This window comes from Peromyscus leucopus, chromosome 5 (assembly GCF_004664715.2).
Source record: "Peromyscus leucopus breed LL Stock chromosome 5, UCI_PerLeu_2.1, whole genome shotgun sequence".
In the NCBI taxonomy this organism is placed as follows: domain Eukaryota; kingdom Metazoa; phylum Chordata; class Mammalia; order Rodentia; family Cricetidae; genus Peromyscus; species Peromyscus leucopus.
Window position 1 is genome coordinate 75,457,522 of NC_051067.1, and position 22,500 is coordinate 75,480,021.

Consider the following 22,500-nt stretch of genomic DNA (forward strand, 5'->3'; position numbering starts at 1 on the left):
CTACAGGACATACAAGCTTTCTGGATGCCTACAGGCATTCACACACACACAACACACACATATAAACATCTATGCCCGTAGACACACACATATATAAACATATATACCCATAGACACACACAGACACATATAAAATATACCAAAAACACACAGACACATATATAAACATATACCATAGACACACACAGACACATATATAAACATATACCCATAGACACACACAGACACATATATAAACATATATGCTCATAGACACACAGACACATATATAAACATATGCCCATAGACACACACACATATATAAACATATGCCATAGACACACACAGACACATATATAAACATATATGCCCATAGACACAGACACACATATAAACATATATGCCCATAGACACACACACATATATACATATATGCCCATACACACACACACAGACACATATATAAACATATATGCCCATAGACACACACAGACACACATATACAAACACAAAAGGAAATACAAAAACCTTCTTAATTGACAAGAAAGCTTGGCTACAGTATCATTGAGATGCTTTATGGCAAATAAATAAATTCTGAGCATATCAGCAGATAAAAATGGCCACAAATACAGACTGGTGCCGTGGCTCATGGCTCACGTGTGTGATCACAGCACTTAGGAGGCTGAACTGGGGTCATTACCATGATTCTGAGGCCCTAGACCGAGACCCTGTCTTACGACCCAGGGCTTTGCTGAGCTGTTGCCCTCTCTGGGCCCTTAGGTCGGACCACAGCCTGGCTCCTAGCCAGGCCACTGATTCTCTGCCTCTCTTCTCTTCTAGTTCTACGGAGCCTCTGTGGCCTACGAAAACGCCCTCCGAGTGTTTAACATCGTCTTCACCTCGCTCTTCTCTCTCGAGTGTGTGCTGAAAGTCATGGCCTTTGGGATTTTGGTACGTGGGGCCCGAGGTAGTGGGCAGCGGGAACACATAGGCTCAGGGTATGGGAGAAGTGTGTGCTCTGGGCCCCAAGACCTGGTCCCCAGCGAAGGCCCACGCCCAACTGCACAGCTTTGTGCTGACCTAGAAATAAGTACCAGGGAGGCCAATCCAGATTTGCCGGGAGCTAGTGGTAATGTATTCGGCTGTCCTCCAGATGACCCAGTCAGAGGTTCTGATGTCAGAAAACCACGACCACAGAGGACAAGTCTCTAGTAGTCACACTGGCCAGGCCTGGTGGAGGACACCTGTCACCCCAGTACTTGGAAGGCTGAGGCAAGAGACTCTGGAATTCAAGGCCAGCCTGGGGCAGAGTAAGACATGTCAGAAGTAAAGACAGAAAGGATGGAAGGGAGGTAGGAGAAGAAAGGAAGGAAGCGAGCAGTTTTGACGGAAGCCCAGCAGATCTCACGGCGCAGTGCACAGACACCAGAGTGGAGTCCCAGGACCCACCCCACTGTCGTTTTACTTCATCTTGACTTTGTAATTAATTTTATTTACGTGCGTTAGTGTGTGCCTGCGTGCGTGCGTGCGTGCGTGCGTGCGTGCGTGTGTGTGTGTGTGTGTGTGTGTGTGTGTGTGTGCGCGCGCGCCACATGTGTGCCTGGTGCCCTCAGAAGCCAGAAGAGGTCAGCGAATCCCCTGGGAGTAGAATTATGGAGAGTTGGGAGCTGCTGTGTGGGTACTGGTCATTGGACCCAGGTCCTCTAAAAGAGCAGCCAGTGCTCCTAACTGCTGAGCCATCTCTGTCCCCTGACTTCATTCTGAGACAGGGTTTCACTACGTTACCCAGGCTGAAAGCTGAGAGATGGTTCAATCAATAAAGCGCCTGCCTCAAAAGCATGAGGAATTCAGTCCCTAGACCCCCACACCACCAAAAAAAGAAACCTGGGTATGGTGGCATGCACTTGTGATCCTAGCACTGGGGGGGGGGGGGGGTAGAGGATGGAGGGCCCTGTGCTCCCTGGCCTGACAGTCCAGACAGCGGGAAACCTTGTCTCCAAGGTGGCAGGCAGCGTTCCTGAACATGACTCTTGAGTCTGTTCTCTGGCCTACACCCATACAAATCCAGGCGTGTGCATACACAGGATCACGCACACATACGTCCACAAATGGGAAAAGAGGCCCAGACCGGCCTTGCTTTGACCCTCCCTCCCTCAGTGCCGGCTTTGAACTTGCAATCCCCATGTGTCAGCTTCCCCAGAGTTGGTATGACAGGCTTGTGCTATCAGGCACAGCTATGCCGTGATTTCTAAAATTGTCTCTTTCATCCAGGTGAATTTTTCTTTTAACGGTGTATCATGCCCTGCTAAGTGTTTTGTCTATACTGGTGGCCTAGTCTTCATCTGAGGCACTCAGCTCCCCCAGGGAAGCGATGAGGAGGTAGAGGGACTGGGAAGTTACACAGGGAAGCCACACCCTCACTCTCACCAGCTCCTAACTGAACTGGAGTGCCTGCTTTCATCTTGATGTGTCAATGTCCTGTGGCTGTGACAGATGCTGAGAGATCCATCTTACTAAGCTGGGAAGGTTTATCTTTGGTTCAGAGTTTCCGAGGTTTCAGCCCATGGCATTTCAGCCCCATTGCCTTTGCGCCTGTGGGAAGGTCACTGGACATGATAGAGAACGAGGTGGAGCAGAGTACCCACTTCATGGCAGCCGGAAGCCAAGAGCAAGGGAAAGGAGCTGGCCGGCCCTGGTGGCCTGCTTCCCCTCATGGGAATCCAGCACGTCCCAGTCACTGCCTACCTAGCCTTCCCCTGTGGGTCTCTGGCCCAGCCCCTACCAAACTCATGATGTATTTCTAATAGCATCCATTTGACACAGAAGTATTAGGTGTTTTTAAATCAAGCCTGGCAGCATGCACCTGTAACCTCAGCACTGAAGGCTGAATCAGGAGGCTTACAAGTTCAAGGCCAGCCTGGTTCACATAGTGAGCTTCAGGCCAGCCATGGCTAGATAGCAAGACAAAGCCAAAGAAAAAGAAAGAAAAGGAAAACTCACTATTTTTGTAGGGCTTTAGAAGGCTCATAGATATCTTGAAATTTAGCTTGTGTTCTTTCAGAGCACAGGTGGTGAGCCAGACTTTGAGATGCACACTGGGAATCCCAGCTCTCGAGAGGCTGAAGAAATAGAATCAGGAGTTTAAGGCCAACCTGGACTACATGAGACCCTGCCCCCACCAAAAAGACCTATTATGTACAGTCAGTGTGGTGGTGCTCATCCTTAATCCCGGCACTCTGAAGGCAGAGGCAGGAGGATCTCTGTGAGTTTGAAACCAGCCCGTGAGCTCCAGGCCAGCCAAGGCTACGTAGTGAACCACTGTCTCAAAAACACAACAGCGGCAGCAGTGAGTCGGGGAGAGGAGGGACAGGGAAGGGCTTTCACCCGCCCCCCAGTCATGGAGACCACGCGGCCTTCGACCTCACTCCCTTTCACTAGGCCCCACCTCTTAGATTCACACCACCTCCCGTGGACACCACGGGCTGATGACCCGGCCTCTTGGCCTCAAGGACTCAAAGTGTAGCGTGCAGTTGTTGTGTTGAGGGACTTCTTACAGGTGCATGTGAACTGCCCACTGTTGTCTCCTGGTTCAGTCCTCCTGGAGGGCTCCCGGCAGGCTCAGCCAGCCTCCGGGACAGAGTCCTCATCTTGGCTAACTGAGCTGCTTGAGGGCTTCAACACCAGAAAAACCTGGACTCAAAGTCTGCCCCCCTTCCACAGGGTGTATCACCTGATTGTAACTAGAAGGGGGTCACTCCTTCAGCAGAGTCCCTGGTAGCATCAAACCCAATAATACATATCAGGGCTGCCCTTCTTGGGGTCACCTCCCAAATCAATTATTGGCACTCAGTCCTTGTCTCAGGCTGTTCATCCAAGGAATACCTGTGAAGTCTGGCAGGGAATGAGCACTCTATAAATACTAGAAAGGGTGAAAATAAAGCTCATGGGGGTGCAGATGGCTCAGTCAGTGCAGTGCTTGCCACATAAGTGTGAATTCAGACACTAGCACCCGAAAAGACGTGTGGTGGGCATATCTGTAACCCCAGCACTGGGGAGGACTCCTGGGGTTCACTAGCCAGAGAGCCTAGCAAGCTCCAGACCAGTGTCTGAGAGACCATGTCTCAAAAGACACCCTTGATTGACCTTTAGGCTCTGACATCCACAGGTGTGGCCAAATTCACATGTGTGGCCAAATTCATGTGGGCGTGTATACGTGTACACATGGGCACACACACAACAGCAGCAGCACAGCAGCACATGGGCAACCACACACACACACACACACACACACACACACACACCAGCAGCATGGCAGCACATGGGCAAATGTCTTAAAGTTGAATGTGTCCCAGACCCACCTCCAGAAGTTCTATGTTGTTGGGTTACAGCCCCAAAACTTAGTTTTCTGTTGTTTTTTTTTTTTTTTTTTTCTGAGACAGGGTTTCTCTGTGTAGCTTTGCACCTTTCCTGGAACTCGCTTTGGAGACCAGGCTGGCCTCGAACTCACAGAGATCCGCCTGCCTCTGCCTCCTGAGTGCTGGAATTAAAGGCATGCGCCACCACCGCCTGGCCTGGTTATGTTTTTATAGACTCAGAGTGTAGCCCAGGCTGGCCTCAAACTCTCAATTTCCCTGCCTCGGCCTTCTGAATACTGGAGTTTACAAGTGGCAGCACCATGCCAGCCCAGTCTTGTGGGTTTTGGTTTCTTTTGGTCTTTTTTGAGACAAGGTCTCACTGTACAGCCCTGGCTGACAGGCTCTACCGCTGCCTCCAGAGTGCTGGGAATAAAGGCATGCACTATCAAACCTGACTTCAAATGTATTTTTAACAAGTATTCCCACAAAGGTCTGTAAGGGGTAGCCTGAGCAATGGGGCACTGAATTGTGTCCATGCTAGGTCCCTGCAGGAAGGAGAGCATGACCAGGAAGTCCCATGTCTCCTGTGAGCTGTGCTCCACAGAAGAAGCATGGAGAATGGTTCTTGGTGATCACAGGAAGGTGTCAGCTCCCAGCTTAACCTAACATGGATTCAAGTCCCCCTCCAACTGAGTGGATCCCACCCAATCCCTCTGTATCTTTGCCCTTGTTGGCACTTCTAAGAAACCAGAGCTGGAGCATTGGCCTCCCGCTTCTGAGAGGAGCTACCTTCTTCTCAGCCAGTCTTCCACTGTGCCAGGGCTGAGGCTCCACACACTTACAGTGTCAATTCTTTAGGAGACTTTTACAGAAAGCCTGAAATTCCTCATGTGACATTCAGGTGACAGATCCTGAGCTTAAGATCAGTGGCCAAACACCTAGAAGTTGCCTTCATTGAGTATTCCCCTGAAGCGGAGTCTGAGATGAGGGTTAAATGCAAAGAACCTACCTGGGAGGTGACTCCCGAAAGGGCAGGAGAGAAGGAGAGTCAAGGGCAGGGACCCCACTGCCCACAGTGGAGCGTGTCTTACAACGCAGTCAGTGCTTGGGGCTCCGTTCCACCTGAGGCCTCCAGGTGGCAGCAGAGAGCACAGTCACCAGCAGGATCTCTGAAGAGGGAGGTGTATTGAGCACCCAGGGGCTGTCAATCAAGAACTGCAGCCCGGGCCTGACCCTGGGAGACAGTAAAGAAAGCCAGTGGTGGTATATGAGGGAAGGTTGGGCCCAAATACCAGAAGTGCCACTGGGACCTGAATTCCCCCCAGGCAAGTGTACCCCAGCACTCACCTGTTGAGCACATACTGCCTATCAAACTGCAAACCGTGCTTCATGCATACTCATGATCTGATGGCCCAGGAACTCCCGGCTCCGGTGCCTTCCCAGTGAGGCAGAAGGACAAGGGAAAAGCTGCTCACATGTGATTTTTTGTCGGAGCAAGAGGGCTCTCTGGAGATTCGAGGCTATGAACCTGGGATAAGAGCACAGCCTGATAATGCCCCTCTTGAGCCAGTACAGAGCTGGGACATGGGTCGGTCAGGAGAGGTCACAGTAACACACGTCCCCTGAATCTGAGGCTTCTGTCAACAAAGGAAGCCGGGGAGGGGGGGGCGGTGTGCCTCCTGGTTACTTGGGGATCCAGCCCCCACCGGGAATAGCCAGCTGGCACAGGGTTAGGAGAGCTCTGGGCTCGGGGCCAGGGAGATGGACCGGTTTATAAAGTGTTGGCTGTGCGAGCGTGAGGACCTGAGTTTGATCCCCAGCGCCCGCCTGAAGCCCCTCCCAGCGGCCTGTGACCTCAGCTCCAGGGAATTGGACACCCACACAAACACATAATAATTCAATTTTTAGAAGTCATGTAAAGGCCAGGCCTGGCCGTGCACACCCGTAGCGAGGGGAGGTAATCAGGAAGATCCATGGGGCTCGCTGGCCAGCCAGCCTAGCTGAGTCCATGAGCTCCAGGTGAGCGAGAGACCCTGTCTCAAAGAACAATGGATGTCTCCTGAGGAAGAGCATCTGAAGTTGACCTCTAGCCTCCATACCCATGCGGACATGTATGTGTGCAGCCCACAGAGACAGAGACAGAGAGATACTGGAGGCTCTCACCAGCCAACAGCACTAGCTTTGCTCATAGCAGCCTTAGCAGCTGTGAAGCCCTGTTCCAATGTCCTCTCTTGTCCTTCTCACCCACATCAGGAAATAGAGACACAAAGTAGTTAAGCACTTTACCCACAGCCACACAGCTCTGGTAGTAGAGATGGGATCTGAACTCAGAGGCTGTTCTCTCAGACAGTGGTCATAAACATAATGGGGCCCTGAATACAGACACTGGGCTCCCCTGAGCCTCCTTTCAATGCTGACTCTACCTGCACCGTGGGTGCTGGCCACGGGCAGGGAGCCTGTTCACATCACAGCGTCTCGCTGCCACCACCCCTAGTGTCTTTGAGGAATTCTGTGATGTCCTGGGCACATTTCGGAAATGTTCAAAAGATGGGTCCAGCAGAGCAGAGGCAGGTCCCTGAATCCCCTCTGGGGCAAGCTGTCAGGATCAGGGTTCAAGGCAGAGGGCTCTGATGACATGGAGCTGCTCTTCCCACACATTTGTCATGCCCCAGGATGCCCCTTCTGGCCTTGGGGAGTGAGGGCACAGAGTCCTTTGTTGGCATCTTTGTCTTGTGGGTCCCTGTTCTAGAATTATTTCCGCGATGCCTGGAACATCTTCGACTTTGTGACTGTTCTGGGCAGCATCACAGACATCCTCGTCACCGAGTTTGGGGTAAGTCTCCCGCCAGCTTCTCTCTCGGGGACTCGGGGACTCGGGCTGAAGTAGTGGGAGGTGGCAGGAAGGGGGTCCAGAAGCAGCGGTTCCTGGCGGGCACAGTGGGCTATGACCGGTGCTTGGCGGGAAGCACAGAGGGGAACTGAGATGGGGAGTGAGTGTGAAGAGTTTTTCTGGGTGGTGATTTGGGGGTGCAAAGACAGCCCCTTAAGGTCTCAGTGAGGGGAGATGGGTGTGTCCAGAGCCAGGACATAGGGCAGGGCTGAGAAGTGCGCTTCCCTGCCTGGTGGCTAGTAAAATTATGAATAGAGTATGGCTTAGGATAAGTAATGCAGTCCACTACATTGAGAACTGATCCGTTTAAAGGCGAATAGAGCTCAGCGCCTGCTCCAGCTGGTCCACACGGTTGGGTTCCACTGACCCCTGCTAGCCTGTTGGGAATAGCACTCTCAAAGCCTTAGGGTGGTAGTCCCTGGAACAGGAGCCCTCTACCACCCCTTCCAAATAGGGAAAGGGAGGCAGATCCTGAGCTCTCGGGACACATTGTCCTTATCCCTTTTCAAGGAAATCCAGGGCCCCAGAATTCCCCTTCCAGACCTTGTCCTTGGCCATAAGCCAGTGAGCCCAGACTTGGGAGCCCTCAGGAAACTAAGGGGACAGTAGAAGATCCTCCCAGGGACAGGAACGCACCAGCAAACCATCAATGCCCAGGCCAGTGGTGGGGTGGGTTCCCCCCCCCCCAATGACAATGGAAATAATAATAACTGGACTGGGAGTGTGGCCCAGCAGCAGACTGCTGGCTTGGCCTGTGTAAGGCCCTGGGTTGGTTTCCTCACCCCCAAAACCAAAACAAACAAACAAAAAACCACATTTAGAATATTGTACCAAGCACTTCATATGAACTGGCTCCCATTGAGAGTCTGGGCTCAGTGCACAGGAGAATTGTCTCAAGGGTTAGACTGAAGGAACTGAAGAGCAAGTCCAAGAGGGTGAGTGAAGGATCCCAGGGTATCCAAACGCCCAGCCACCATGCTGAAGTGGAATGGCTGGACACAGACCAGGGTGGCAGGCAGCAGAGCACAATGCAGAGAGACCCTGCCTCTCCGTCCTCTCCCACCAGTGCCCCTTGCTGACCCTGCATGGGATGGATGGGCAGGAGCGAGCTGTCTCAGTCCACACAGCAGGGCACTTGACACCCAGCACCAGGAGGCAAGGCCTGACTGACTCCTGCAAGCTCTGGAAGTCCCAGAACAGACTTAACCGTTTGCCCACTCCTGCAAGGCTGGCACTTCTCTGGCCTTCGGAAGGGAGTGTCAGGACAGCCTTGAGACAATGTTCCTTTGGGGTCAGAGGTTGGGAGGAGCTGTCTGCTCCCCAGCAGGGCACGTGGAAAGAGTTAGTTGAAACTTCCAGACATCCACAGGTCTGATCCCGACTGCTTACTCTAGAAGGTAGGATGGGGACAGATGGAGGCCAGTTCAGAGACATGTAGACCATTACAGTAGCCAAACAGTGCTCCCAACCACCCAATTGGCTCTTGTCAGATCGTCCCTTAGGCAGCAGGGATAATGCCGCCACTTCATCAATTCCATACACAACTCAGACCCACTCGACCTTAGGCAGGCACATATTGGGCACCTGCTGTTTCCAGCAGAGTTATAGGTACTAGAGACAGAGAAAAAGCAAGACGAAACAGGAGTGCCTGACCCAAAGGGCTTCTGCTCTAGAGAGGACCAGACAATAACAGGCCACCAAGATGGCTCCGTGGGTTAAGGTGTCTTAAGTTACTTTTCTTTTTTTTTTTTTTTTTTTTTTTTTGGTTTTGGTTTTTCGAGACAGGGTTTCTCTGTGTAGCTTTGCGCCTTTCCTGAAACTCACTTGGTAGCCCAGGCTGGCCTCGAACTCACAGAGATCCACCTGGCTCTGCCTCCCGAGTGCTGGGATTAAAGGCGTGCGCCACCACCGCCGGGCCTTAAGTTACTTTTCTATTGATGTGACGAGACACTGTGTCCAATGCAACCTGTAAAAGAAGCGTTTAATTGAAGGCTCAGAGCTCCTGAAGGTAGTCGAGTCCATGACCACTGTGGCAGGGAGCGTGTAAGCAGGCGCACAGGCATGGAGCTAGGGAGGTATCTGGAGAACTTACATGAGGTACACGGGGAGAGAGCAGGAACTACCGGGGAAGGACTTGGGCTTTTGAAACCTCAAAGCCCTACTCCCCCAAGTGACAGATCTCCTCCAACAAGGCCACCCCTCCTAATCCTTTTCAAACTGTTCCACCATCTGGAGACCAAGTATTTAAATCTATGAGCCTATGGGCCATTCTCATTCAAACCACCACATTACCTGAGTTCGATCCCTGGGACCCACACAGGCACACAAAATAAATAAAATATAATTTTAAAAGATTAAAGGGCCAGGCAGCAGTGGCACAGGCTTTTAATCCCAGCACTCAGGAAGCAGAGCCAGTTGGATCTCTGTGAGTTCGAGGCCAGCCTGGTCTACAGAGTGAGATCCAGGACAGGCACCAAAACTACAGAGAAACCCTGTCTCAAAAAACAAACAAACAAACAAAAAAGATGAAAGGAAGTAGGCTGGAAGTGCAAGTAATGTAGAGCCCCTGTCTACAGTGAGGGGTAGGGGCATGGCTCCATGGCAGAGCACATGCCTTGAAACCCTACCCCACCCACTGGTGAGGGTCTGGATGTGTGACTCAGTGGTAGAGCTCAGGTTTGCTTGTGGGAGACCCTGCCCCTAACCACAGTAGTACACACACAGTCACCTCCTGAGGTGCTTGGCATAAAAACCGGCCACAAAATTCCGTTCCCAGTGGTTGTTATTATTATTACCATTGTTATTGTTCCCATGAGTGTACTTTGGTGTGCAGTCAAGCTTCCCTGAGACACCACCGTTTTGAGGGGAAGATGATGGGTAGGCATATGACCTGTCCTCACCCTGTACTAGATGCTGGTAGCCCCTGTCTGGGACCCAGGTAAGGCCACTATCCTTGAGGCTAGAGCCAGGCTGAGCTAGGAGAGCAGGAGGGCAGTTAGTTCCCTGGGGGTCTCGAGGCTAAAACACTAGCACAGCCCTGGGCTTTAATGTTGTGCCCAGGCTTGGCTGGGGGCGGGTTTGCCCGTGCGCGATGGATAATGACTGTGTTTCTTGTCTTGTCTCTCTCCATGCCTGCTGTTTAAACTGTGTACTGGCGCAACGCCGTCTGAAAAACTCATCCAATCAAAATGCACTATGAAATCCATTTGTTCACCCATGACGTGGTCTGTGTGTCCATACACCAATGACTTACCTCCCAACCCACCGCCACCGCCACTGCCACCCCACTCCCCGCCCGGGGAACCGAAACCCATTGGTTTTTTGGCACTGGTTACAAATCCACCTAAAAAATTAAATTAAAACAAAAACAAAAACGCTGAATCGCCTCCCCAACTGCCCCCGCCCGCCCGCTCCCCCTCCATCTTCAACATCTGCATCTAGAATCCGGTTGGTGTTACCTCTTTCTGAAGTGTAAATGCCTTACATTAACTGTGACTGCACTGCATGCCCCGCCCACCCCGCCTCTGTCCGTCTCCCGTCCTCTCTTCCTCCCCTTTCCTAGAGCTCCCTCTGGTTGGTTTTATTGGACTCTGGATCGGAGCTTCGGCTCCAAAGGGTTTGTGTCCTTGGCAAGAAAGGAATGTTCTCCCTCCTCTAGGACCCCAGGGTGTGACCAGATTCTCCATCCCACTCACATCCCAGAGCTGACAGAGTGGTGGAACAGAGCTGTGATCTCAGTGTTCAGAAGGTTAAGGCTAGCAGATTGAAGTCTGAGGCCAGCCTGATCTACATAGCAAGTTCCAGTCCAGCCAGAGCTACAGTAACTCTGTCCCAGATTTAAAAGAAAAAGAGAGAGAGAGTGAATCAGCAAAGACATCTGATATTAACCTCGAGATCCCACACGTGCATGTGCCTCCCACGCACAGCGCCCTGTTGGTACACCACATCTGCTCCCACCGCATTCCTTGCCCCTTTGCAGCCCTTAGTAGCCATGATTCCCCATCCCTGCCTGCTCACCTCCTGGAGACGCACTGAAGGGCCTCCGGAGGTGTGCCCACAGTAAACATGCATTCATCCAGCAGACACAAATGGGGCCCTGTTAGGTGCCACTCATAAAGGGCCAGGTTGTCCCCCATTGCCACCCTGCTTGGCTGCTGTGAAGTAGGGGAGGGGCAGACTTTGTCCTCCAACCCCAATTCTACTGGAAAGTGTAACTTCACTGCTGGAAGAACAGGCAACATTAGAAAGGCCTTCTGGCCCCCCCACACACACACCCTGTGGGCAGGAGTATGCAGAGGTCAAGGTCTGCAAGTGAGAGGACTTGGGTCCAGCAGAGAGAAAGGCTGGTTCAGAAAGATGAAGGGATGGGGCATCTAGGCTTCATCCTGAGCAGTAAATAGATCTGCCAGGATTTGAATCAAGGGCACTTCTGGGACTGATTAGACAAGATTGCCAGGAAACCCCAGGGGAGGTGACAGGGACATTGAGAATGGGGGGGGGCTCTGCAGGGCCTGGGGAGGGGCTGAGCTGGGTGTCTCTGGAAAACTAGAGATGGAAGTTAGGGAGTGGAAGGAGGCCAGGATTTGGGGGGGACCCCTCTAGCCAGGTGGAGTCTGAAGCGCCCTTCGGATGCCGCAGAAGAACCCCAGTTCGGGGCCTGGGGCCTGAGGAAGGGCTCACATCTAGGAAGTTTGGAGTGGTGCCCATGTCTTTCTACAAACCCAAGAGACACCTGCCCTTGAGCATGTCACTGGAAGAGAGCGCAAGGACCAGGATGCCACACACACCTGAGCCTGCATCCTCCGCTGGCTGCCGCTCAGCCTGGAGCACAGGGTGGGGTCTGAGTAGAAAGAGGACTCCTTGGGAGTTCTGTGTGCTGACAGGACTCCATGCAGACCCAGGAAGAGCTGGAGGAGCGGATGAGGCCTAAGACCCCTGACTTCTCCAGTCCCTACCCCTCCTCCCTCATGTGTGCGCATGCTCAGCGGCTGCTAGATCCCTGCTTCTGCATGTGCCAGTTTGGCCCAGCCTCAAACTGCTCCTATGAACCCCTGCCTCTGCATGGTCGGCCGAGCCCACATGTTATGACCCGCCCCACTGAAGGGATGGCTTGATCTCTGGAGGGCTGAGGGAAAGGGCTGGGACTACTTCTTGGTCGGTGGTCCCACCCCCAGTGGAGCTGGGTGGCTAGGCAGGACCAGGCATCAGGTCAGCTGGGCATGGTGGGTGACAGACTCTTAGCTAGGTTTGCAGGCTTGTATGAGTCTTTTGGAACAGGCTGACAATGATTGGGCCCAACAGTGTCCTAATGCAGGAGCCCAAGGCTTATTCTCCATCCCAGAAACCCTAGAATCAAGTCTTTTACCCCAGAGGCCTCTTACCAGCCTCAGAAATTCTCCAAACTCCAGTCACTGCCTCTCAGCTTCCAAGCCAGAGCTAGCTCAAGGCACAGATCCACTAAAGGGAAGTAAGTTAAACATATAATTCACTGCCCAAAGACAAAGCATAGTGATGCCCCTGTAATCCTAGCACTCAGGAGTCTGAGGCAGGAGGATCTCAAATTCAAGACCAGCCTGCGTGATTGCACAACCCTGTTGCAATAAACAAATAATTCATTAGAGACATGTGACAGACCACAAGGATGCCGTTGTCAAAGCCGTCATCATTAGATCTCATTCAGTCTTGCCTCCTGACCTGTATCCAGAACCCCTACAAATCCTTAGACTGGCACACCAGTAAGCCCCCTTCTGGCCAGAGACCCCTTGCCCTCTTGCTTCATGCCTGCTGGGAATGACCATGTAGTCCCCAGGCAGAAAACTCAAATGCTCTGTGGCCAATTACCAGAGAGATTAGGAAACTGGAGAGCATGTAGCCAGACTCCAGGGTCAGCTGTGAAAGGCCTGGGGGAGCCAAAAAGCCAGATTGGTAGGCAAAATCTGATTTTTTTAAATTAGCAACTTTTTTATTTAAAAAAAAAAAAAAAAAAAAAAAAAAAAAAAAAAAAAAAGCTTGGGCTGACAAATTAGTTTCATTGGCTATATTGGGTCACTTCTCCAACCTCCCCTGAAGCGCCCTGGAGAGTCCTGGGCCTTGCCCACAGTTTCCAGCCAGCCTCTTCCCACTCTAACAGCCTGGGTGGGAGGCCGCAGAGGCAGCGACTAGACCTGGGTTTGGAGGACAGGAAGGGTCCACCTAGGGAAGTCCTGGGGCCAAGGATAGCTTCACCTCCCCACCCCCAGCACTGGCCCCTTGGTGGGCCCTGGGCTGATCAGAGCTCACTCGCCCCGGGAGCTCAGACCTTCCTGCTTCCCGCAGGGCCTGGTCCCGAGACACCACCCAGCCCCAGAAGCTGAGAAGCCATCCCTGAGAGGGGGGAAAAGGGCCCCTAATGCATCTTCTCCGACTCAGCGGGCAGCGAGGACTCACCCTGCAGCCGAACAGCCCCAGCTCCCTCCCGTCCTCCCCATTCCCGCTCGCCAAGGGGGTAAGAAAAGATGCCCTTCCGCTTCTCCCCATTGGCTCCAGCCGCTGCACCTCTGGGCCGTGGGGTGAGGTCAGGGCGGGCAGGAGCGGGTGGGCAGCTCGGCAGGGCAGGGCAGGGCAGGGTGCCCGGTGAGTCCCAGGACAGATGCATTTCTGGCCCGAGCGAGCGTAACATGCCCTCGGACCGCACTTGCCCCCTAGGCCTGCGTGTGCTGGCGCCCTCCCCCCACCCGGCCCGCGTCTGTGCTTCGTACTCTCGTGCTGGGTACTGCAACTTGACCCGCTTGTGTCCTACCGTCTCAGTGCATTTGGTTGTTGGGAGAAATAAAAACCATCTCGATTTTTTTCCTGATTGGATGATTCGGATGTATTATTTTCTTTTCCGTGCTCTTTTGTTATTTTCTCCCCAACCCTGTTCCTTCCTCCTGCCCCCACCCTTTCCCCACTTGTGAGTGGACCTGGCTGGGTGGGCTTAAGCTTTTGAGTTGGTATCTCTTCCTTCCCCACCCGCCCTCCCCCACCCCACTTTTTTTAAGTTCCCCTCCGCTCTATTGCATTAATGGTGCTTTCTCTCCTCTCCCTCCTTATTTGGGGTGTGGCTTGCTTTTTTCCTATTGGTTGGCTTCGTGTAGGGGCCTCTGTGAGTGTTGACTACTATAAACTCCGCAGGGGGGGTGGATGGTCACCTCTCTTCCTCGTCTCCTCAGAATAACTTCATCAACCTGAGCTTTCTCCGCCTCTTCCGCGCCGCCCGACTCATCAAACTCCTCCGGCAGGGTTACACCATCCGTATTCTCCTCTGGACCTTCGTGCAGTCCTTCAAGGTGAGCCGAAGCCGCTGCCCCTGCTGCCCCTGCTGCTGCTGCTGCCCCTGCTGCTGCTGGTCCAGGCCAGAGCAGACCCCCTATCTCTGGGCGAAATGAGGAAACCAAGCCGAAAGAGGTTAATGCACGACCCTAAGGTCTGCACCCAGTGTCTGCAGAACTCTGAGGGCCTCGTTCCCGACCCCAGCGTGACCACCTGACCCAATGCGGGCAGCTCAGAGCAAGAGCTGCCTGGCCGCCCTCCTCATTGCCTCCCTTCCCTCCAGGCCCTACCATATGTCTGCCTGCTGATCGCGATGCTCTTCTTCATCTACGCCATCATCGGGATGCAGGTGATCCCGCACCCTTGGGGTACCAGGGCTGCGGGAGGGGAGCCTGCCTCAGAGGGAGCCAGCGCCCCTGCGGCTGCCCCAGTCACCCTCCTACTCTCCAGGTGTTTGGCAACATCGGCATTGATGGGGAAGACGAGGACAGCGACGAGGATGAGTTCCAAATTACTGAGCACAATAACTTCCGGACCTTCTTCCAGGCGCTCATGCTTCTCTTCCGGTGAGGGGGTGGGGGTCGTGCTTCTTTTGGGTTGGGTTTGAACCTGTCTTCATCCTGTGTGTTCATTACTCTTCTGAGTGAGGACTGGTCCCTCTGACTCTTAGAGTTGGGGTGAACTTAAGTCTGCCCAGCTCTCCTCCTCTTCCCAATAGCGCTGGGGACAAGGACCCGGCAGGGTAGAAGAAGCACAGAAGGAATATTCCTGCTGTTACCTAGTCGAAGCCTCCTGACCAGCTTTTGAGATGGGAGTACTTGTGAGACCCTGCCTTACGGATGTTAGAAACAAGAAATAATCTGTGTCCCACAAAAGAATACGCTAACAAAACAAGACAGTTCTTTTTGTGAAAAGCATGCAACAAGACCCAACTGGTCTAGCAAGCATATCAGACCCAAGGTCGCTCCTGTCTTCGTCCCTGACAGAGGTCATGACTGTTCCATCCCATTGGTGGCAACTTTACTTCACAAGCTGGTGCAGAGGAGGAAAGGAAGCTTGAGGAAGCGTGAGCGCTCGCTGGGCTAACTTCTTCCACAGAAAGCCAAAAACGTTTCTCACAGTTCCCCTTTCTTACACTCCTCCCTCAAACCTAGCCAACAAATATCGACCATTTGAAGTTTCTAGTAACAGTAAACCATTGTTATACCAAGTTATGGCTTAAGTGTGGTTCACAGTAAGCCCACCTTCCTATAGAAAGGTCCCTTCACCAACTGATGGACCTGGCCCAGCTACGGTATGAGGTTTTTACCCTAGATGGGAAGTGTTCTCTTGACCAGGAGATTTGCCTCAACAGACATTCCCTGCGTTGTCTTAGTCAGGCTTCTATTGCTGCAGTGAGGCACCAGGACCAAAAGCAAGTTGGGGAGGAAAGGGTTTATTTGGTTTACACTTCCACATCATAGTCCGTAATTGAAGGGAGTCAGGGCAGGAACCTGGAGGAGCAGCTGATGCAGAGGCCATGGAGGGATGCTGCTTACTGGCTTGCTCCCCGTGACTTGCTCAGCCTGCTTTCTTACAGAACCCAGGACCACCAGCCCTGGGGTGGCACCACCCACAATGGGCTGGGTCCTCCCGCTTCGATCACTAATTAAGAAAATGCCTTACAGCTGCATCTTATGGAGGCATTTTCTCAATGGAGGTTCAGCTGAAGTGTGTGTCAGGTTCACTTAAGACCAGCCAGCGCCGGATATCTGGTCTCTGATAAGGATGGGACCGCTAGGAAGCACAGGGATGTTTTTGGCTTTTAGCCAAGAAAGAATCTGTTTACTTTGGGGTCTTTTCATCCTAAACTACCTAGACAGTTTCTACCTCCTGTTCTTATCACCACCTGAAGAGGTAACCCTGAATGATGATGTGAATTTGTGGCGGCTCCTGCCAGCTGAATTGGGGTATCAAGTGTGGTAGTTTTGAGTTACCCCTCCAGAGGAAAGGAAGCCTGATAGGTTCATGGAAAGGAGATGTGAGGGAGGAGCAGACACAAGAGAGGTTAGCCTAGGCAGGGACCAGGAGAGCCAGAAGACATGTCCTGATCATGTCCCTTAGGATATCTGGGTGGGCTCACAAAAGCATCCGTCTACAGGGCTCCCCTCCATTTTCCTTTGGCCTTCATGGCCTGATTCAACAGTGATGAACTTAGGATCTATTTTCAGGCACTATGATAGCTGTTGGGTTGGTTAGAATCCGTGTGAAGTCCCTTCCAGATGGCTCTAGAAAGAGAAAGAGAAGAATTTTAAATTTTTTAAATTTATTTATTTTTATTTTATGTACATTGGTGTTTTGCCATGGATATTGGGTCCTCTGGAACTGGAATTACAGACAGTTGTGAGCTGCCATGTGGGTACTGGGAATTGAACTCGGTCCTCTGGAAGAGCAGTCAGTGCTCTTAACCACTGAGCCATCTCTCCAGCCCAGAATTTTAAATTTTTAGTTTAAAAAAAAATAAAATAGGCGTATCTCTCTTGACTGCAAGTAGTCCTTCAGTGAGCCAAAGTCTGAAGTCTTAAATCTGAGCAACTGAGCTGGACCTGTGGACCCTTAGTGCCAGCACTCAGGAAGCAGTGGCAGGTGGATCTCTGAGTTCAAGGCCAGCCTGGTCTACAAAGTGAGTTCCAGGACAGCCAGGGCTACACAGAGAAACATTGTCTTGGGAAAAAAAATGGGCTGGAGAGATGTCTCGGTAGTTCAGAACACCAGCTGTTCTTCCAGAGGACCTGGGTTCAGTTCCTGGCAGCCATAATGGAGCTCACAATTGTCTCTAACTCCAGTTCCTGGAGCTCTGACAACCTCACACAGACATACATGCAGGCAAAACACCAATGTCCATAAAATAAAATAAAGTAAAGTAAAAATAATAATAAAAATAAAAATAATAAACAACCAAAAGATCAGAGTAGCATTTGTTTTTTTGTTTAAAACAGGGTCTCATTATGTAGCCCTGCTGTCCTGGAACTCACTCTGTTAGACCAGACTGGCCTTGAACTCACAGAGATCCATCTGCCTCTGCCTCCGCCTCCTGAGTGCTGGGATTAAAGGTATGCCACCATGCCCAGCACAAAGTCTGGGGAGTCCAACCCCTTGGACTTTTGAGGAAACATCAATCACTGGTGTTCTTGCTGGGCAGTTAAGACCATGCAGATGGCCAAAATCAATCACTTCCTTTGGTTTGGGTTTGGGTTTCTCCAGTCAAGCCCAGTTGAGAGTCTGGTCCTCAGGGGTCACTACTTGGGCTTGAGAGGAACCTCTGGCTCCATCTGTTCAAGCACAAGTCTAAGGCTCACCATGACTTCACTCTCTGTGCCTCCTCCTCTCTGTAGGCTGGACACTGGCTAGAGTTCACCTAGTAGGTCTCCATGGCCTCCCTGAACAAGAGAACAGGTGACTCTGTTACCTGTTACAGGACATTTTAGAGAAGCCCCACAGTGCCCTGGAATTTAGTTGACCTTGGAGAGAAAGGAGGGAATACTGTCTTTTTAATCCCTCTGCCCACAGCAGTACCAGCCTCCAAGTATGGTCACTGAACACTGAGAAGGTCAGCTACAGCAGTCAGGTATTTTAACTACTGTGTTTGCCTAGACAGAAACAAAACACTCTTACAAGAAACATGGGTTAGACATAACACTCTTACAAGAAACATGGGTTAGACTTAACACTCTTACAAGAAACATGGGTTAGACTTAACAGTCTTACAAGAAACATGGGTTAGACTTAACACTCTTACAAGAAACATGGGTTAGACTTAACGCTCTTACAAGAAACATGGGTTAGACTTAACGCTCTTACAAGAAACATGGGTTAGACTTAACGCTCTTACAAGAAACATGGGTTAGACTTACATGTTTGCCCTTTAACCCAGTCCTTGTGCTCATCAAGAGCGGGTCAATAACACCATTCACTTAAACAGACATTTAACATCAATGTATTGAAACTGGACCCTAGAAATGATAATGTCATATGCATAATCTCTAAGTCTCGTCTTTTACAAACTTTGAATGACTTCAGACCTTCATATGTGCATAGACTTCCGGTTTTCTTTTTCGTTCTAGAAACATCCAGTCATCTTAATCTTCATGTACAAACCATTCTTTACTAAAGCTGTTTCCATTCTCATATCCTTCTGACATTTTCTGTTACTCATCAGTTTCTTTCTTAACATCATGAGACCTAATATTAACATTAACAAGATAAATTTACCACCTGTTGTGAGGATTTTTTCCCTGCAGGTCCTAAAGTCCTAATGACAAACTGAAGTTCACCTGGGGCCTTACTTACAAGGGCATGGCTGAGGGGTTCTGGCAGGGGTGTGGTGACCTGAAGCCACACTGGAAAGTCTTCCCTCAGTATGGACAGTGGCTTCCCCACGGTGCAGCCTGCTCTCTTCAGTCTTCCCGCCTTTATGTTTTAGCTCCTCCTCAGGACCTCAAGGCCAAGTACCAGGAGGGCAGAACCACACACAGCTGGCTGGGAGGAGGGTCTGGGTGCTCAGTGAGGGTCCAGTGACCCCGCCCACACACTCCTCTTATGAAGGAACATCAGTAGTACCAGGTCCAGCTGTGATGATCTTTTTAAAGATTTATTTATTTAATTCTGTATGTGTACACATGCACCTCTGCATATGTATGTACGTACACCACATGCATGCAAGAGACCTCAGAGGTCAGAAGGTGTCAGGGCCTCAGAACTACAGTTACTGTAAGCTGCCTAAACTACTGTAAGCTGCCGTGTGGGTACTGGTGACACTGGCGTCTGTAAGAACAACAATCCCTTATTTTTTTTAGTGATTTTTTTGAGATTATAACATAATCACATCACTCCCCATTTCCCTTTCCTCCCTCCCAGCCTCCCCCACACTCTTTTAAACGTATGGCCTCTTTTTTCATGAATTTTTCAATAACATCCCTATGTTCCTAAATAGAGAAGTTCATCCTGCTCAGTCCATACATTGTTACTTGTGTGTTTCCTGGGCTGACTCTTTGGTGTTAGATAACTAACACCCATTGATTGCTGTGCTCTTCCTGAGGAAGATGACGTCTCCTGCTCAGCACTCCTCAGTCGCCTGTAGTTCTCTGCACAGGGTAGAAGCCTTGTGGGCTCCCTCCCACCTGGCCTGCGCCACTCACAGTACCTGTCTGGTGTGCTTGTCCATCTCCGCAGCCCCCGTGGCACAGCTGGTCTTATGAGGTTGGCAGTCGTTTGCCTTAGAGGAGAGTGCTGTGCACCACCACACCCTAAGAGGAAAGCCCAGCCTAAACTACACACAGGACAAAGTAAAAAATAACAGCAATAGCCTTATGGGCCTGGTGGTGCCCACTCTTGATCCCAACACTGGGGAGGCAGAGGCAGAGGCAGGTGGATCTCTGTGAGTTCAAGGCCAGCCTGGTTTATATAACAAGTTCCAGGACAGCCAGGGCTACATAGTCTTGAAAAATAAATAAATAAATAAATAAATAAATAAATAAATAAATAAATAAAAACATACCGTGTAGGCATTTAGACATTGGTAACAAGATCTATAAGCTCCAAGGTAAGTCTTACAGAAAACACAAGACAGTCAGGTATTGTTGTATAGCTTGTACACCCGGAGGATGACCAGCAGAGCCATGCTTCAGGCTTTGAATGACAGAGACATAGTAAAACCTCATCAAACCGATGTTTGTAATGTCACCGAGCTAAGGAGGCCTTGTGAGTAATGACACTGGAGTTACTGTGAAGTTTGGTTTCGTTTTGAGTTTTTGTTTGTTTGTTTTATTTTGGGGTTTTTGTTTTTTATTTTGTTTTGTTTTTTTAAGCCAGCAGGTCCCCTCTGTCTTCAGTTTGACCTGATTATTTTCCATTCCTGACCTTATCTCAACGCCCATCCCTAAGGAGGAAATTTCTTCAATCTAAACTGAGAGGCCCTGGAGCCCCCGAGGTCCAGCTCTTGTTCACGCTCACAAGTGTCCCGAACACCAGCTGTGATGTGCAGCTTTCCTGGGCCCTTCCCCGCATTGCTGAGAAACTTTCCAGCCTTGAGCCTTTCCAGCCTAGTTTACCTGAGACCCTGGGAGCACCATAACATGGCAGGGGACATGTCTTCCAGGGAAGAGTCTGATCACTCTCCCTGATGGGCTTGAAATTCAAGACAGGCCCCCGAATTGTTAGAAACAAAGAGTAACCTCCATGTTCCATGAAGGGACACACCAAAAAAAAAAAAAAAAATTCTTTTTTTAAAACGTACAGGCCCAAACCCAAATCAGTCTAGCAAGCACACAGGACCAAGATGACTTCCGCCTTTATCCTTGGTATAGGTTGTGACTGCATCTCATCCCATTGGTGGGAGCTTGAAGCCAGCCTGGTCTACAGAGTGAGTTCCAGGACAGTCAGGGCTACACACAGAGAAACCCTGCCTCAAAAAACCAAACAAACAAAAAGTTCAGAGAGAGTGGGAAGCAGGGTGTACTGCTCATCCGCGGTGCCAGCACACAGGAAGAGGCGAAAGGACTGGCGTTGTGAGGCCAGCCTAGGCTACACAGTGTGAGGCCAGCCTAGGCTACATAGTGAGACCCTATGAGAGATAAAGATCCTGAGAAGGACATCTAAGCAAAAGATACAGCCAGTGCAAATGCCCTGAGGCAGGAGCATGGTTGATAGGCTTGAAGACAGGGAAGAGCCTGGCATGCTTGGCAAGCAACCCGGAGACGGGGCCCTAAGAGATGGACATGTGGAGGGAGGAAAGTCTTGGAGTCACACAGATCCCCAGATGGCCACCACTAGCTCTCCACACCCCACTGGGTCCATGCTTCCCCTGCACTTCCCTTCTCATCTTTCTGACATTTGTCACATTGTATCACGTGTGGGTGTGGCGCCTCTGCCGTGGCACACACGTGTAGCGTGGCACACACGTGTAGCACAGAGTGTCAACAGCTTGTGGGAGTCAATACTCCCCTTTTACCGTGTGGGTCCCAGGGATCCAACCCCAGTGGCCAGGCCTTGTGACAAGAACCTGTCTGTGCTCACTGAGCCCTTCCCATGGACTCTTAAGGCACAACTGGGTGGAACAGAGCCCTGTGAGCACTCAAGGAGATGGTCCCTGAGACTTGGGCCCATGACTGGCCAGCCCAGAGCCTCAGTTCGTACCCCGGTAGGGAGGTCACAGGTCACGGGTCGCTGATGCTGCCTGTCCTCAGGAGCGCCACAGGAGAAGCGTGGCACAACATCATGCTGTCCTGCCTCAGTGGGAAGCCGTGCGACAAGAACTCGGGGATCCTCACAGCCGACTGTGGCAATGAGTTTGCATACTTCTACTTCGTCTCCTTCATCTTCCTTTGCTCGTTTCTGGTGAGTTTTCACACGGAGGGCCATGTCCTCAGCCCTGCCCTTGACTCCAGGACAGGAATCTCTGCAGACTGTGACTGGGGGAGAAGACTTGCTTCCTCCCTGCTCCTGACAAATTGTCTCCTCCGTGGTGACGACTGGATGGGTGGCTGTGGGTCTAAGCACTGTAGAGGAACACCCGCCTCCTCTACTCTGAGCCATAGCAGACACTCCTTCCGGCAGAGGCCCAGGGCCTTCCCAGCTGGAACTGGCCCCCAGTGAAAACCTGATTAGCTCTGGTGGGTAGATTTGGACCTTAGCAGGCTCTGGCTTTGGCCCCGGGCTCACATAACGCACCATGCCTCCACTGTGCCTCTCTCGGGCTTTGCCTCTGGGCGTGTCTGTCTGTCCATCTCTCTCCCCTTTGCCGGGCTTCCACTCTCACTGTGCCGTTTATGTGAGCACCCTTTCTTTCCCTTGGGTCCGTGTGTCCCTTGCCCCGCCCCCATGCTCTCCTCTCTCCTCCCCTTGGCCCCGTGGCCCCCAGATGCTGAACCTCTTCGTCGCTGTCATAATGGACAACTTCGAGTACCTCACCCGAGATTCCTCCATCCTGGGCCCCCACCACCTGGATGA

The 22,500-nt window shown here is 51.4% G+C and overlaps 1 protein-coding gene across 1 annotated transcript in view; it reads left to right on the top strand.

Annotated features, from left to right (window-relative positions):
- The window catches only part of Cacna1a (calcium voltage-gated channel subunit alpha1 A), a 295,083-nt gene that overhangs the window by 245,490 nt on the left and 27,093 nt on the right, over positions 1-22,500 (top strand). Inside the window, exons 31-39 of the mRNA XM_037206465.1 lie at positions 760-775; positions 820-930; positions 7,084-7,167; positions 10,666-10,671; positions 14,415-14,531; positions 14,798-14,863; positions 14,965-15,080; positions 21,738-21,888; positions 22,412-22,500. The exon at positions 22,412-22,500 is cut by the window's right edge and continues 39 nt beyond it. Coding sequence (XP_037062360.1) covers positions 760-775; positions 820-930; positions 7,084-7,167; positions 10,666-10,671; positions 14,415-14,531; positions 14,798-14,863; positions 14,965-15,080; positions 21,738-21,888; positions 22,412-22,500 — 756 coding nt within the window. The remainder of the gene's footprint in view (positions 1-759; positions 776-819; positions 931-7,083; positions 7,168-10,665; positions 10,672-14,414; positions 14,532-14,797; positions 14,864-14,964; positions 15,081-21,737; positions 21,889-22,411) is intronic.